The 15,866-nt window shown below is 34.9% G+C and overlaps 1 protein-coding gene across 2 annotated transcripts in view; it reads left to right on the plus strand.

Moving 5' to 3' along the window:
* The window catches only part of tmem8b (transmembrane protein 8B), a 304,341-nt gene that overhangs the window by 276,379 nt on the left and 12,096 nt on the right, over positions 1–15,866 (plus strand). For both annotated transcript variants that reach the window (XM_087253922.1, XM_087253924.1), the window contains exons 11-12: positions 744–890; positions 3,488–3,604. In XM_087253922.1, the coding sequence (XP_087110048.1) occupies positions 744–890; positions 3,488–3,604 (264 nt within the window). The remainder of the gene's footprint in view (positions 1–743; positions 891–3,487; positions 3,605–15,866) is intronic.

Below are 15,866 nucleotides of genomic sequence, written 5' to 3' on the forward strand. Positions count from 1 at the left end.
ATTAGATTATGTGATCTAATCCGATAAGGTAATCCGTTTTTTCTTTTGAAAAACCCATTTTCAAGGTTTGATCCAATCCCTTATCCAAAATCCTAGTGGATTACTTTTGAAAAACCGGGCCCAGGAGATCAAGGAACCCCTACATCAAGGAAATCATGTCAAAATCATGAGAAATGTGTGTGCTTTGGCCAGGGCTTAAGTTACTGTAGATTCTACAGGAAATTGTTAACAGTGTGATGCAGCACTACTCTATAGTTACTCAATATTAATATGAGTTTGGGCAAAGTGAGCATGATGAATCCCCTTTAAATAGACAGTCTACTAGTACTCTAATAACCACTAGTAAACAAATTACTTCTAGTTGTGATGTGATGTCTAAAGTGGGCCTTTAAAAAGGTACTGGTAGGTAGTAACATTTTCTTGTCATAAAATAAAATTTCTAAATCATGATTGAATGTGTATGTATGTTAACTAAACTGACCAAAATAAAGAACGGCAAATAACTGTTGCATAATTTATATTTTACAATAAATTTGTAATGAATTTTGTTGCAGCTCTGACCAAACATGCCTAATTAATGCAGTAAGTTCTCGAAGAACTGCTGGCTTACTCACAAACACATCACAGGTCTCAGTTCAGCATGTCAGTGGGAGATAAAAATTTAAGAACCAGCAACATGGCAAAGTGTCATATTTTATTCATGCTTTTCCTGACCTCTTGTTTTCATCTTCACCCATGAACAGTTTTATCATGCCTGTGACCAGCCAGGCATTGTGGTCTTCTGCATCATGGAGTATGACGTGCTGCAGTTCTGTGACTTCCTCGGATCGCTCATGTCTGTGTGGGTCACTGTCATCGCCATGGCCAGACTCAAGTCCATTATCAAACAGGTAAAAATCACTCCGATGCAAAATTCACAAAGCAACAAATTACCATAAACTTTGAACTTCTGCCAATTTTTTTTTTTAAGATATTATATATTAAAGTTGTGCGGTGTACGTTTTTAAATAATGAAAATGTATGAGCATTAACAACTGCCAATCAACAATTAACATGCAAAATGTGGCTAATTCTGAATGAATTCTGAAAAATGTGAATTCTGTCGAGACAGAAAGAAGAAAATAAAACACTTTTGCAAAATAAATTACATTTTACATTATTATATCATTTTATATTATATTATATTATGTTATGTTATGTTATATTATATTATATTATATTATATTATATTATATTATATTATATTGTATTATATTATATTATATTATGTTATATTATATTATATTATGTTATATTATATTATATTATATTATATTATATTAGATTATAAATCTGTCTATAATCATTAAGATATATATATATATATATATATATATATATATATATATATATATATATATATATATATATATATATAAAGATATAATATATATATATATATATTAATGCAATTAATATTAATGCATGCGAATAATTTGAATTCATTAACGCGTTCAAAAAAATGTACGCAATTAACGCAGTTGCAGGGGTTTTTTTACTTCCTGTTGAGGTGGATGTGTGTTCAACATGCAAAGAAAAATGGATAAGGAAGAAAGCACTTTTTGAAGGCAAGTTTCAGTGTCGCATCACCAGGCTCTCCAGAGTTTCATGCAATTTTGGGTGTTTCATTTTTAACTTTCGACTTCTGTTTTAATGTAATTTGATACCGCATGGCGAACAGAAAGAAAACCCTCCGCATTTTGTGACTCGGTGTTCCTTTGAGGTAATCAAACCACTGCTTACACGGTAGACCCTTAATAAGAGTATTATCTTAATCATATTAAAATCGAAGAATTGGTGTCTTATGTAAATGTAGGCTACTCAGGAAGTCTCTGGTGAAGTTGCGAGCCGTCAAAGACTTTGCCTTTCAGTATGAGCCCTACAAAGTTTCATTAAGTTTAACGTGTTTTCTCATTAAACGCAACGAAAGCGTATGCTTCGCGTTGTTGTGTCAGAATCTTTGTGAAATACAGCCATACTTAAGTATGCTTAGTTTAAGCAAGTTTTTGCAGTCCACTTAAAATCCAACTTGGAAATTATTATTTTTTTTCTTTATTGGCATTGATTGTTTTGAAATTCAAATCGCATTAACATGCCTGTGTTTTAATTTCTGTAATAAAATGGCTGTCAAGCCAGGATCTTGATGGTTTATGGTATGTTGTTTACATGATAAAATCTGTGTTACAAGTTAAACACAAATTCTAATAAACAAATATATTTTAAATTTAAAAAAAGTTTTTGTTTTGCGTTTATATTAATTTTGCATTTGAATAGCCAAAATTACAAGTTTCTGTCTTTTAAAAGTGATTAATCGCGATTAATTTTTAAAAAGTGCTATTAATTAGTTATTTTTTTAATCGATTGACAGCACTAATATATATATATATATATATATATATATATATATATATATATATATATATAGAGAGAGAGAGAGAGAGAGAGAGAGAGAGAGAGAGAGAGAGAGTCTATTTGTCTATTTTTATTTTTCTATTTGTGATTAAATATAAGCAGCTTTTGTATACAGGTACATAATGTACTTTTTATTAAAGAAAGATCGTGAACTTTTGAAAATGTACTTTCAGTGTCCAAAATTGTCTTTTTCAAGGCAACTGTATATAAGAACCACAAGCTGATGGTTAAAATTACATATGAAGGCCCTGGAGCCCGGAAATGCTAGATATTTCTTGTGTCATCAATTTCTATAAATTCATTTTGTGTGATTCATAGAGGCCAGTAGTTTTTCATGGACTTTATTGCCAAGAAAAGAGCTTTCCAAGATGTGCAAGAGAGCAGAAATTTTGTCCACCACAGTAAACCGCTTACACAGAGTGTAAATATACGAATGTCAGCAGTCTGTCATGTGCTGCCATAATGATGGTGACATTTGGCTGTGGAGCTGAGTAAATATAGGTGGACACTTCCAGGTGTGCGGATGTGCACTTTCCCCTTACTGTAGTTCAGTCTTCAGCTGCTCAACCGCAGAGGGAAAGAGTAAGATTTAAGGAAAGAGAAAGCCTGCAAGACTGTGATTTACTCTGAGTTTGACTTATTTTAAACCAGAAAAATGAAGCGAGAGGACTTCTGCTTCTGAAAAAAGCCTCTAATGAAAAGAACAAGAAAAAATAGCTCTCCTTTAGGGAGAATGTTTCTATATATATATGCACGGTGATTGTGTGTCTGCACCTGTGAATGTGTTTTGCTGAATGTGACAGTTTTGCAGACACTAATCAAACCACCCATGTCACAACTGTTCTGAACTTTACAGAGGAAGGAATGGAGGAAGGAGACATTTTTAGCCGCACATCACTGTACTTACAGGCTGTCTGACAGAGGGTGCCCACTACAAGATGGCCCTAATTGGACTGGAGATTCGCTATGGCCTCTAGAAATGATAAGTTGTCGATGTTTGGGCTAACATTTTTTTCTCTTTGTCACTCTATTACAGGTGCTGTATTTACTGGGAGCAATGGCTCTGTCTATGGCCCTACAGCTAGATCGACACGGCCTGTGGAACCTCTTGGGTCCCAGTCTTTTCGCTTTAGGCATCATGGCCATCGCTTGGGTATGTAGCATATTTTCTGTTAGTTTATGACTATAAAGCATCTTATTAAATGTTTAATACATCATAAAACATGGCAGAATGCATGCCAATTATACTAGACGTGGCCCGGTGCATAAAAAATTAACAGATGTTGGTTGCGGTAGCAGGATAGAGGCGTTGTTGTTTGTTACAAATAATTATGCTACCATACATAATCCAAACTATATGTTGCCATGTTTGTCTTCTAAGGCTACAGCATTTTGAGGGTATAGACCTGTGATTTAATTTGTCATAGCTGGTTTATCTTTTTCAGCCTGGCCGAGCAGATATTTAGCTAATTTTGTTGGACTGCCAGTTGGTCTCCCAGCTGGTTTAAGCAAGCGTTACTATACACCCGCCTCACACTGTGCAATTTCAGCCATGACTTGGTCATCTGAGACAAATTTTGGAAGCTTTCTGTAATCGTAGACTAAAATCTGTGGCCTTTTATTGTTGGTTGGACATGTTCATCGACTACAGGTTAATGTCCATTACAATACAATTTACCCTCTAATGACATTTTGGTAGTGTCTGAAGATTTGTCTCAGATACGTTCCTGCAATGTGTCTTTAAACCTGGAACCAATAGTACATGAAATCTGATTTGGCGAATTTATTTGCACTGCAGGGAAATTTAAAAAATATATTTGTTAGTTTATTAGTAGGACTAGTTTTATAATCTTAACATGTTCTGAGTAAAGCAGGTCAGGTTTATTTATATAGCACATTTCATACACAATGGTAATTCAAAGTGCTTTACATAAACAGGAATAAAAGAGACAAGTATAAGTAAAACAAGTAAAATAAAAACAAAGAAAAAATGTTTTAAAATGTTGAATTATAAAAGAATGAAAAATAAAGAAAAGACATAATAGCGCGATCTGTTAGACATAGCACAGTGCTAATTCAGTAAAGGCACAGCTAAACAGATGCGTTTTCATTCTTGATTTGAATGTGCTAATGTTGTATCACATCTGATCATTTTTGGAAGCTGATTCCAGCAGTGGGAGGGGGGTATAGTAGCTGAAGGCCAATTCAGCCTGCTTTGACTGAACCCTTAAAATTTCTGGTTTATATGATCCTAAAGATCTGAGTGATCTGTTAGGTTTGTGTTAAGTAAGCATATCTGTAATGTATCGAGGTAATAGGCCATCTAGTGATTTATAAACAACTAATAATACTTTAAAATATATTCTAAATGTAACTAAAAGTAGAAATTATGCTACAGATTGTTAATGCTGTGAGGTATAATTTCAGAAAGCAGGTTACTAGACGTATCGCGAATAGATGGTGTCAAACTCTTGATGAGATTTTGACATGGGAATTCATGATTCATGGTTGTAAAGTCAGACAAGCTACAATTGTAAAGAATTATTCAAAATTGCCCAGTGTTAGCCAAGCTTAGATTGGTTTACCCTACTTTTCAGCTAATCCTAAAGCCTAGAAAGGCAACTATTTATATTGTTTAGCTGAATTTAGTCTACTAGTTGGTTCATTTGGTCCAGACCAAGGACAACAAATAATACTTTGCAGTATTTTTCAGCAGCTTTTGGTTCTTTTCACACCACACTAATTGCTCTCGTCTGAACCAGTTGAAACAAACTAGAACTGCTTTCCAATTAGTAGGAATTAATGTGTGGGGTGGTACGGTGGCTTAATGGTTAGCACTGTCAAATCACAACAAGAATGTTGCTGGTTTGAGTCCCAACTAGGCCAGTTGGCATTTCTGTGTGGAGTTTGCGTGTTCTCCCAGTTTTTGCTTGGGTTTCCTTTGGTTGCTTCGGTTTTCCACACAGTTCAAAGACATGCTCTAAGTGATTTGAATAATCTAGTTGGTGTTAGTGTATGAGTGTATGTGAATGTAAGAGTGTATGGGTGTAAGAGTGTATGGGTGTTACTCTGCGATTCATTCTGCTCTGGCAAACCTTGATATATAAGGGATTAAGCTAAAAGGATATAAATGAATGAATGAGAATTAATGTGTGTGAATACTCAGTAAATGAAGAAAGGAGGAAAGTACCGTTTGACAACAAAAAGCTTGTTATATGGTGAGATGACTGGCTGGATCATTGTATATTTCATAATTTGTATCCATAGCTTAGAACAAACTATACATTTCTAGAAGTTAGGGCTTTGCAGCTTAAAAACAATGCTTAAATGCACAGCAAACTAAGGCGCATATTAAGTCAATTCCAAATTTTATTCGCAAGCAACCATGAACCTGTTACTAATGCACTGTTAACAAATTCTTGCCCTTGTCTAATAATACATTGTGGCAGCTGGTTTTGTCCAAAAATGAGCAGTATCTTTTGCAGTTGGGTCTGTTCGAGTTCAGATTTTGTTCTAGCCACAAACAAACTGCTCCAGTGTTGCTTTGAAAGCCCCTCTTCAATCTCTTCAAGCAGGTCTCGTTTCACTTGTTTGCTCTGCTGTTGGTGCACACTTGAGCTTGATTGCTGCATTCACACCTGCACAAAAGACATACACCAACGTGAAAACAAACATTTGTGCAATTAAACTGAACTAGTCAAGCTTAACTGGTTTAAATGAACTGCCGGTTTGTATATTAGCTGGATTAAAGGGCAAATGAAGCACTCAGTCAAGTTTACCTTATTTTGTACATTGGATTTTACTTTAACGAAAGTATATTAAACAAAATCGATTAATGTAACCATTTAGAAGAAAACGGCATGTTTTACATTAGATTTTAGACCTAGGGCGCAGCCATCTTGGAATGTCGCTGTGTCTGACGTCACAGGGTTGGTTCCGTTCGCTTAGCAGAACAGATACAGTGGAAGTAAAGGAGACTGTAAAGCCTAATTTAACCCAATGCGTGAAGTTGTGGGTGTGCAGCTGCTGCAAATACAAGCATCAGATGTGTGTCTTATATAAAAGTATAGATATTTATTCTATTTTTCTTTTCTCCCCTTTTAATTAACGATCATTTGATGCGCTTTGATTCACTTTCTGTATTAAACTGCCTGACTTCCTGTCTGTGATTGTAACGGACTGAACACAGACACTGGACAGCCTAATTTAACCTAATGCATGAAGTTGTGAACGAGCATCACAGAGCTGGTGCAAATACAAAAAAGACAGGCATTTAAGTGTCTTCAGTTGTGTATTTTTCATGCGCTGTGATCCACCTGCTCGAGCGCTGCCTGATGAGGGGATTTACATTCAGACTAATACAACGATTAAAATCATACATGACTTCATGCTTCATTAAGTCACGTCTGTGTGGATTATGTCAAGACATGTTCCCTTTTCAAGTCGATCAACCCGATCTCTCAACATGTATGGAGGATGTAAAAACCGTGCTGATCTTGGTTTGAACATGAGCAGAGGTGAGGGGCTGTAGCAGTGAAAAGTAATGATTCACTCTCTGTATTACGCTGCCTGACTGCCTGTGGTTTCAACAAGGTCCGGTACTGACGTAATGGGGCGGGTACTTTCACTTTTTACTGCTACACCCCTTCACCTCTTCTTATGGCAGGTTTTTATCTTTCATACATGTTAAGAGATCGAGTTGATCGACTTGAAAAGGGAATATGTCTTGACATAATCCACACAGACGTGACTTAGTAAAGCATGATGTCATATATGATTTTAATAGTTGCGTTAGTCTGAATGCAAATCCCCTCATCAGGCAGGGCTGGAGTAGCGTAAGATAGCGGACCACAGCGCATCAAACGAAAGGTATTAACACAAGAAAAACAACTGAAGACACTTATATCCGTCTTTGTTGTATCTGCAGTAGCTCTGTGATGCTCGTCCACAACTTCATGCATTTGGTTAAATTAGGCTGTCCAGTGTCTGTGTTCAGTCCGTTACAATCACAGACAGGCAGTGTAATACAGAGAGTAAATCAAAGCACATCAAATGATCGGTAATTAAAAGGGGGAAAAAAGAGAAAAAACAATAAATATCTATACTTTATATAAGACACACATCTGATGCTTGTATTTGCAGCAGCTGCACACCCACAACTTTACACATTGGGTTAAATTAGGCTTTACAGTCTCCTTTACTTCCACTGTATCTGTTCTGCTAAGTGAACAGAACCAACCCTGTCATGTCAGACACAGCAACATTCAAAGATGGCTGCGCCCTAGGTCTAAAATCTAATGTAAAACATGCCGTTTCCTTCTAAATAGTTACATTAATCGAGTTTTTTTGATATATTTTCATTAAAGAGGAATCCAATGTACAAAATAAGGTAAACTTGACTGAGTGCTTCATTTGCCCTTTAAGTTGGTCATAGCTGTTTTAAACCCGTCTTCAAATGGTCTATAAGTCTTGTGAAGCAGATAATCGGACTGTTTTGCTGGAATGCTAGTTTTTCCTTCCTTCTGTTTAGCTGGAAATTGTACCAGAAATGCATCCAATAGACCAGCACGCAGAATAGAATGGTTTAAGATGTTTATATTTATTTTAACAAAGAAAACAACACTTTTCAGCATTTAAAATGCATAAAATACAATTGTGAGAGTCTGTAAATGTAACAAATAAAACAATGTGTGCCTGCGTGTCTAAAAATAAACTTGTTCTATCACTCAAATGGATCTGGCAGTTAAATGCCAGCACTAGTTTTTTTTTTCTTTGACTGCTGAGTGACAACAAAGCACCTTTTCAAAATCTATAATGTATGAAGGCATTTGGAGTTACCTGGTACACTGTGCCCCCTCCCTCATTCAGGGCTGCATTTGGCTGTGCATTATCATGGTGTGCCATTATAAGTTTCTCTGTTCTGTCAGTATTAGAGAAGCCCTCGCTGTTCCATTACAAGGCAGCTTGTACTTTATGCTAATACCTCCAGCGACCATACTGTTTTCCTCAAGTGAGAAGATAAAAAATAATGGGTGTTGGACAAGGAAAAGTCTTTGCCAGAGCCTCTGGCAAATTACAGTTGAGTGAGAGAAGCACGTCCTCCCCTGAGTCGAAAGTGCTGCTGGATATTGTATATATATACAGAGAGATAGAGAGAAAGAAGAGAAGCCAGTGAAGTTTTGCTGCCGCTACAAAGCTACATTGTGCAATGAGAGAAATAATGAGAGAGAATAGCGAATGCTCAACAAGACCAAGGCAAGTGGAAATAATTTCTTCATTCTGAGACACTGAACTAATGTTTAGAAATTCTACTGGGCAGAATTAAAGACATTCTATTGTTGTGATGTTGTTGCTATACAAAACAGAAAATGTTAAATATATATAATTTTCTGTTTCAGGCATCAGAAATATACAGTGGGTACGGAAAGTATTCAGACCTCCTGAAATATTACATGGTCCTAAGTATTCAGACCAAGTGTACCCCCCATGCCTCTTTTTGAGTGACACTCCTGGCTGATAGATCACCCCCTGGGGGCTGGATGCAGTGCAAGTCATAAAGCCCACCTCCCCAATGTTAACCAACGATACTTGAGCCCAAATAAGCAAATTAATCAGGCTTGCAATAATGTCCTGAAAGATGGTTTTGGTCAATGAAGCATGGGTTATCAAGCTGATATAGGTTCAGATCATTTTTGTAGAGAGTATGTTTTTAACCAGTAATTTAATGCTACAAAAATAAGGTAATAAGCAATATAGCTATGTCAAATGAGAAGTTCAGGGGGCGTGGTTGATTTAACTTACAAGCATTTGGTTGGAAGCCTCATTCCAAGTTTCTGACTCCATCAGGCAGTCCTTCTGCGCATGCCCAGGGTCCAATTTCAACAGTTTTTTGCAACAGTTTGTGCTCACCATGAGGCATTTTGCATTCAAAGTGTTTAATGGGAAAAGTCACTGTCGCGTCGTCCATATTTTTTTTACAGTCATCGATTCAGACCCTTTGCTCAGTATTTAGTAAAGCACCTTTTTCATCTAAAACAGCCACAAATCTTTTTGGGAGAGATGCATGAAGTTTTTCATACCTGTGTTTGGGGATTCTCTCCCATTCCTCCTTGCAGTTCCTTTCCAGTTCTCTCAGGTTGGATGGTAAACAATGATGGACAGCCATTTTTTGGATCTCTCCAGAGATGCTCAGTTGGGTTTAAATCAGGGCTCTGGCTGGGCCATTTAAGAAAAGTCACGGAGTTGTTGTGAAGCCACTCCATTAATATTTTAGCTGTGTGCTTAAGGTCATTGTCTTGTTGGAAGGTAAACCTTTGGCCCAGTCTGAGGTCCTAAGCACTCTGAAGAAGGTTTTTGTTCAGGATATCCCTGTACTTGGCTGTTTTCATCTTTTCCTTAATTGCAACTTTCTCCCGTCTACCGACTAAATCTCTGGAGCTCAGCCACAGTGTTTTTTGGGGTTCTTCTTTACCTCTCTCACCAAGGCTCTTCTCCCCCGAAAGCTTAGTTTTAGTTCATCTTATTTATTAAATTACTTTATTAATAATACAGCACTGCAAAAACACAAATAAGCACTACATGCTGAAAAGATTGAAACAAAGAGTTTAGATTACTCTAATTCTGTCTAAAATTGACTGAATGTGAGACTGGCTGTCAAACACACATCTATCGTCTCCATGGCACATATTGTTTTTTTGTAGTTAAAACATGTCAGTTGACACCTCCATTTCAATGCTTTCTGAGCCTACGCAAACACAGTACAAAGCGTCCCACTGTGTGATGCTCTTATACTTTTTTGTACTGAGGGGAAAAAAGCAACAATTTATCAAGCTTGTGAAATGTCACATCCACACAGTTTGTTCATTGTGCAGCGTATCATTATCATCTGTGGTCGTCTGGTTGTGTTGTTTTCTGCATGCTGCATGAACAAAGATGAGCTCAAATTAGATCCGGCATTATAATTGCACTTGATAATAAGCAAAAAGTGACATTTTCTTTTTTAAAATGATTTTTTTTTTTTCAGTAACTTTCTTCATAGATATTTACGTTTGTATTTTATTTAAGTATTTTCAACGAAAATTAAAATTATCTCAATAAATACCCCCCTATAATTCCAAACCACAGAGACCTTTCCTATCTAAAATAGCTTTCATCTAAAATGAAATGATTTTTTATATACAGTTGAAGTCAGAAATTTTAGCCCCCCTGAATTATTATCCCCCTGTTTATTTTTATTCAGAGAGGATTTTTTTCAACACATTTCTAAACATAATAGTTTTAATTACTCATCTCTAATAACTGATTTATTTTATCTTTGTCATGATGACAATAAATAATATTTTATCTGCTATTTTTTAAGACACTTTTATACAGCTTAAAGTGACATTTATTGCTTAACTAGGTTAATTAGATTTACCAGGCAGGTTAGGGGAATAAGGCCAGTTATTGTATAAAGATGGTATAAAGATGGTTTGTTCTGTAGACTATAGAAAACAAATATAGCTTAGAGGGGCTAATAATATTGTCCTTAAAATTGTGTTTAAAAAATTAAAAACTGCTAAAAAAAAATAATTATCCTATATCCTATATATACTTTGCTCTGTTAAGCATAATCTGGCAAATGTTTAAAGAAGAAAATTCAAAGGGGGGCTTATAATTCTGGCTTCAACTGTATATTTTTTTACATTTTAGGAGATCTTTCTAAAAGGCTTGAAGCAACCGTGCATGAAACAAGTAAAAGTAGATTGGCTCTTTTTGAAATTGAAAAGCAGCAGCTTTTCCTTTTCCAAGCAGCTGCAGGTTGCTACTTTAGCCATTCTTTGAACAGATTATTAACGAGCCTAACGTTAACTGTGTGCGCGCAATCATTCTTTCATTACCACACACAGTATGTTTTTTTCACCTGCCTTCTTTTACTTAGTTTTTTTTTTTTTTTTTTTTTTTTTTTTTTTTTTTTTAGTTATGGTTTAATTATCATCCTTTATAATAACATTGCTTTAATAGGAGATTAACTTTCCATTCATTTATAGTTAACTACTGATCTGGGACCTTGAGCCAGGACTACAGTACTTTTAGATACATGACAATAATTCTTTTAAAATGCCAATTGTTTTGTTGAATAAAAAGTGTATGTATACATTCATATTTTACCTGTTTTAAGAACGCATAAAAAGTTAAATGAATGAGGAGTCATGTGAACAAGCCAGTAGGATTTTAAATGTTTTAAAATAAGCTTCTCCTTGCTCACCAAGAATTAATTTATTTAATCAGAAAAACAGTACAAAATGTAAAATTGTGAAATGTTATTGAACTATAAATTAACTGTTTAAAAGTAGTTTATCATTTCATTTAATCATTTTTTCCAGTGATTTTAAAGATGAATTTTCACATGATCCTTCAGAAGTCACTCTAATATTAATAATAATAATAATAATTATAATGGTAATAGTAATAAAAGCAATAATGACTGGAGTAATAATTTAATTTTAAACTGCATACAATAAGAACTAAAATTTTAATAAATATTTCACAATTAAACCTTTTTTTTACATTTATTAAATGCCGCCTTGATGAACAGAATAATTTTATTAAAAAAATGTTTTTAAATGGTATATACACTACTCAAAAGATTGGGGCTATTTGTTAAATGTTTTTTTTTAAAGAAAATTATTCTGTTCATCAAGGTGGCAATTATTACATTACCATTAATACATATACTGTACTTGCATTGTGTAAACAAACTGTACTTAAAATGTAGCATCCCCGCACAAACACAAAGTCAGAAGTAACTATTTTCTCACACTCGCAGGGAGGCTAGAGTATCATTTCTTATATCTAGTAAAAACACTATTTGAATTCTAGTGTTTAAAATCAAATTATACCTGCTAGAGGAAAAAGACACGCTATTGTAATTTTCAGTACAATAAAGTTTTAGTAGGCACAGGATATGTAAAACATTACATTGTGAAAGCACATATTACTCTAGGAAACTCTGTAGTGGATGATCTGTCAAAGATTTTTTATTTATTTATTTTTTGGGACTGGTGTTTGACCTTAAAACATCTTTGGGAATGTTTTGCTAAAATGCGCTGTTTTAGATCATGCTAGATCAGTTTACTAGAAGTCAACATTGTGACTAAGTCATGGAATGTACTTTTTATGGCCCTTGTGATGGTCAGATTTAAGGTCAAACACCTTCTGGTGCAAAATTTCCTGGTGCAGCTACAGAGCAGTCTGTCCCTGATACAGTAAAGATGAGCAGTGCTTCATGTGTGGAAAGAGTGCTTTCCTTCAAATGCAAAATATGTAATTATTTCACTGTTACAGTGGTTCTCTGCTAACATTTTGTGCAGTAATGTTTCTGAAGTGCAGGTTTGCTGTGTGATGAGTCCCGATGGCTTTCTATTTCAGCCACAGTGATCCATGACTCTTGCAGTTTATTGTTATGAGCCTCAACAATTCCACTTAATAGATCCTCTGACTCAGATTATGCATAGTAACTTCTATAAATACTGTAATCCTAGGAAATACATTACACATCGAATATGTTGTGTGGATATATTATAATATAGTACATTGGTTAGCTTTTGGGATAAATATTTTTCTTAGCTTATTCTATTTAGATTATATCAATTAGGGATGTAGTGTGTAGCTTGCTTTTATATATATATATATATATATATATATATATATATATATATATATATATATATATATATATATATATATATATATATATATATATATATATATATATATATATATATATATATATATATATATATATATATATATATATATATATATATATATATATATATAGCTGATTTCTTTTATATTTGCCTTGATGACAGTACATAATATTTGACTAGACATTTTTTAAGATACTAGTATTCTGATTAAAGTGTAATTTAATAGCTTATCTAGATCAATTAGGCAAGTTAGGTTAATTATCAAACTGAGCTATTGGGGTAGAAGAGCTGAGAGAGGTAAAGATGAACCCAAAGATCACTCTGGTTGAGCACCAAAGATGCTTTCCGAAGATGGGAGAAAATTGTAGAAAGTCAACCATCACTGCAGTCCTCCCAAATGTGTGTGTATATATATATACATATATTTCTTAACTAGGTGACAAGCTTGCTAAATAAAACATAACATATTTTATTTGCAGACACATAGGCCTTCAAGTGCTTAAACCCTGTTAATTAATGCTTGCTGCTATGATTTATTTTATTTCACAAATTTGATCTATTTAAGTTTATGCTTTCTTCTAATATTTATCTCATGTTCAATTCATTTCAGCTTTATTTGTATAAATCAAACATTGTTACTAGTTTTTGGTAATAATGACATAATTAAATTAGAAAAGAAAAACACTCTTTTGATAGTATAATAGTATGATAATTACAAATGACGGCATCTACCAGCAGGGGCTTAAATGAGCCATGCTAATCAGCTTCTATTTAACAAGCTTCTATTCTGTGTTGTGAATGTATATATTCAGCGAGCTTCATGCTTATGCAGCATCTTTCAGACAGAATGATAAATAACTGCTGAGAAAACACACAGTTACAGTATGTTGACTAGCTTGTGGGCTAATAATACATTATTCTCTGATAAATTGCAGCATTTCTCTCCAAACAATGCTCTAAAAGCTTGCTAACAGGATTTGAGGTGTGACGCTCCACGTTTCTGCTAGTGTCCAGAAATCATTGATTCATGCGTCGTCCAATCAATATCTGAAGGCACATCCTCCCCACTCTGAAATATATTGGTGCTTAAATAAGTGTGATTCATCTCAGAGTTTGAGGATGTGGTCAGAAGCGAAGGTGTTGCATTTCAGCCCTTCTGTCAAAACAGCAGCTTTATAATCTGAAATACAAAGAGGAATCAATTTCAATGAAATTCAGAAGGAAACGCACTGGAGTCAAGATGAATGCTCATCAATAAACCTTGCAGCACAAAGAGCAGGGCATTGTTGTGTTGTACACCAGTATGAAGATGTGCTTTTTATAGTATAGGTGTAGTTCAGTTTGAGTTGCTTCAGATGAAGTTCGTCGTGGAAGTGTCTTATTCAGAGCTCATCATTTTTCAGTCATGTTTTTGTAACATGCTCCTTTTCTGTGTCAGGAGATTGATGAGTGGAGAAATGTTGACAATGATGAGTGAGGAAATTGTCAGAGATGACAGGATAATAATAGATCATATCTGTTTATGTTGGTGAGGTCATAATAATGTCATAAAACATTTTACATATGTGTTTGCCTATAGAATCTGTAAAAAACATGAGATGCATAAGATGATCCTACTACTACTACTACTAATAATAATAATAATAATAATAATAATAATAATGTTGGGGATGAAGATTGACTGTTAAAATAAAAGTCTGGTGCGTCAGATGAAGAGCAGACTCAGAGTCAGAGATTCAATAAGAAAACGTACTGAAGATATTTTTCAGTTTTATAGCAGAAGGGCTTCACTGTCATGCAGAGCTTGCTGGCTGGACTTCTGACTTACAACACACTACTGTATACTCTTTACACAAAAACAGAAAGGGTGTCAACTCAGGTAAAAGGTTCTGATTGGTTAAGACAAAGATAGACAATTCTAAATAGGTCGCATCTGAGTTCAGATATGGATGGCAACAGGAGGCTTAGGCTACGTCCGAAACCGCATACTTCCATACTATACAGTATGCTAAAATCAGTATGCGAGATGAGTAGTATGTCCAAATTCATAGGATTCGAAAAACAGTATGCGAGAAGTACCCGGATGACTTACTACTTCTGGCGAGATTTTGGAGTGCGCATCCCATGCATGCTGCGCTATCCCATGATGCCCCTCGAGCGAATTCATGAATGGGGACTAAAGCAATGCAAATGACGCAGATACGTCTCGTGACTGTCAAAATGGCGGATGTAGTACGTCCGAATCCCATTCATACTTTTCACATTCATACTGTATAGAACGTACTTTTCTAACAGCCGAGTAGTACGTTTAAATTCAAATGCAGTACCTACTAAGTAGTAGGCGGTTTTGGACGCAGCTAGTGTCTCAGACCGATAGAGCTGACCTCTCGGATGCATATATACATGCAAGAGACAATCTCTTAAATATCAATAAAAACTCTTCATATTCTCAGCTGTCTTATCAAACTAGTTCAAAACTGGTATAGACAGAATTCAGGCACTATATTCTTACTACACACAAAGTCTATCTTGCATAAAAGGGAAACGCTTCAAAAAGAATTAACCATAAAAATAGCAAATTCACTTTAGAGCATTTTGACACATAGCAATACCATTTGAAAAACAGTTGTTTCAAGTCATCAGGCCCTGCAGTTCCACTCAAGAGGTCTCCATGACCTTTGACCGGGTTTTGTGGTTTATTTTGAAAATTAAGTTAAATAGAGA

This window comes from Danio rerio, chromosome 5 (assembly GCF_052040795.2).
Source record: "Danio rerio strain M-AB ecotype USA chromosome 5, GRCz13ab, whole genome shotgun sequence".
NCBI lineage: Eukaryota > Metazoa > Chordata > Actinopteri > Cypriniformes > Danionidae > Danio > Danio rerio.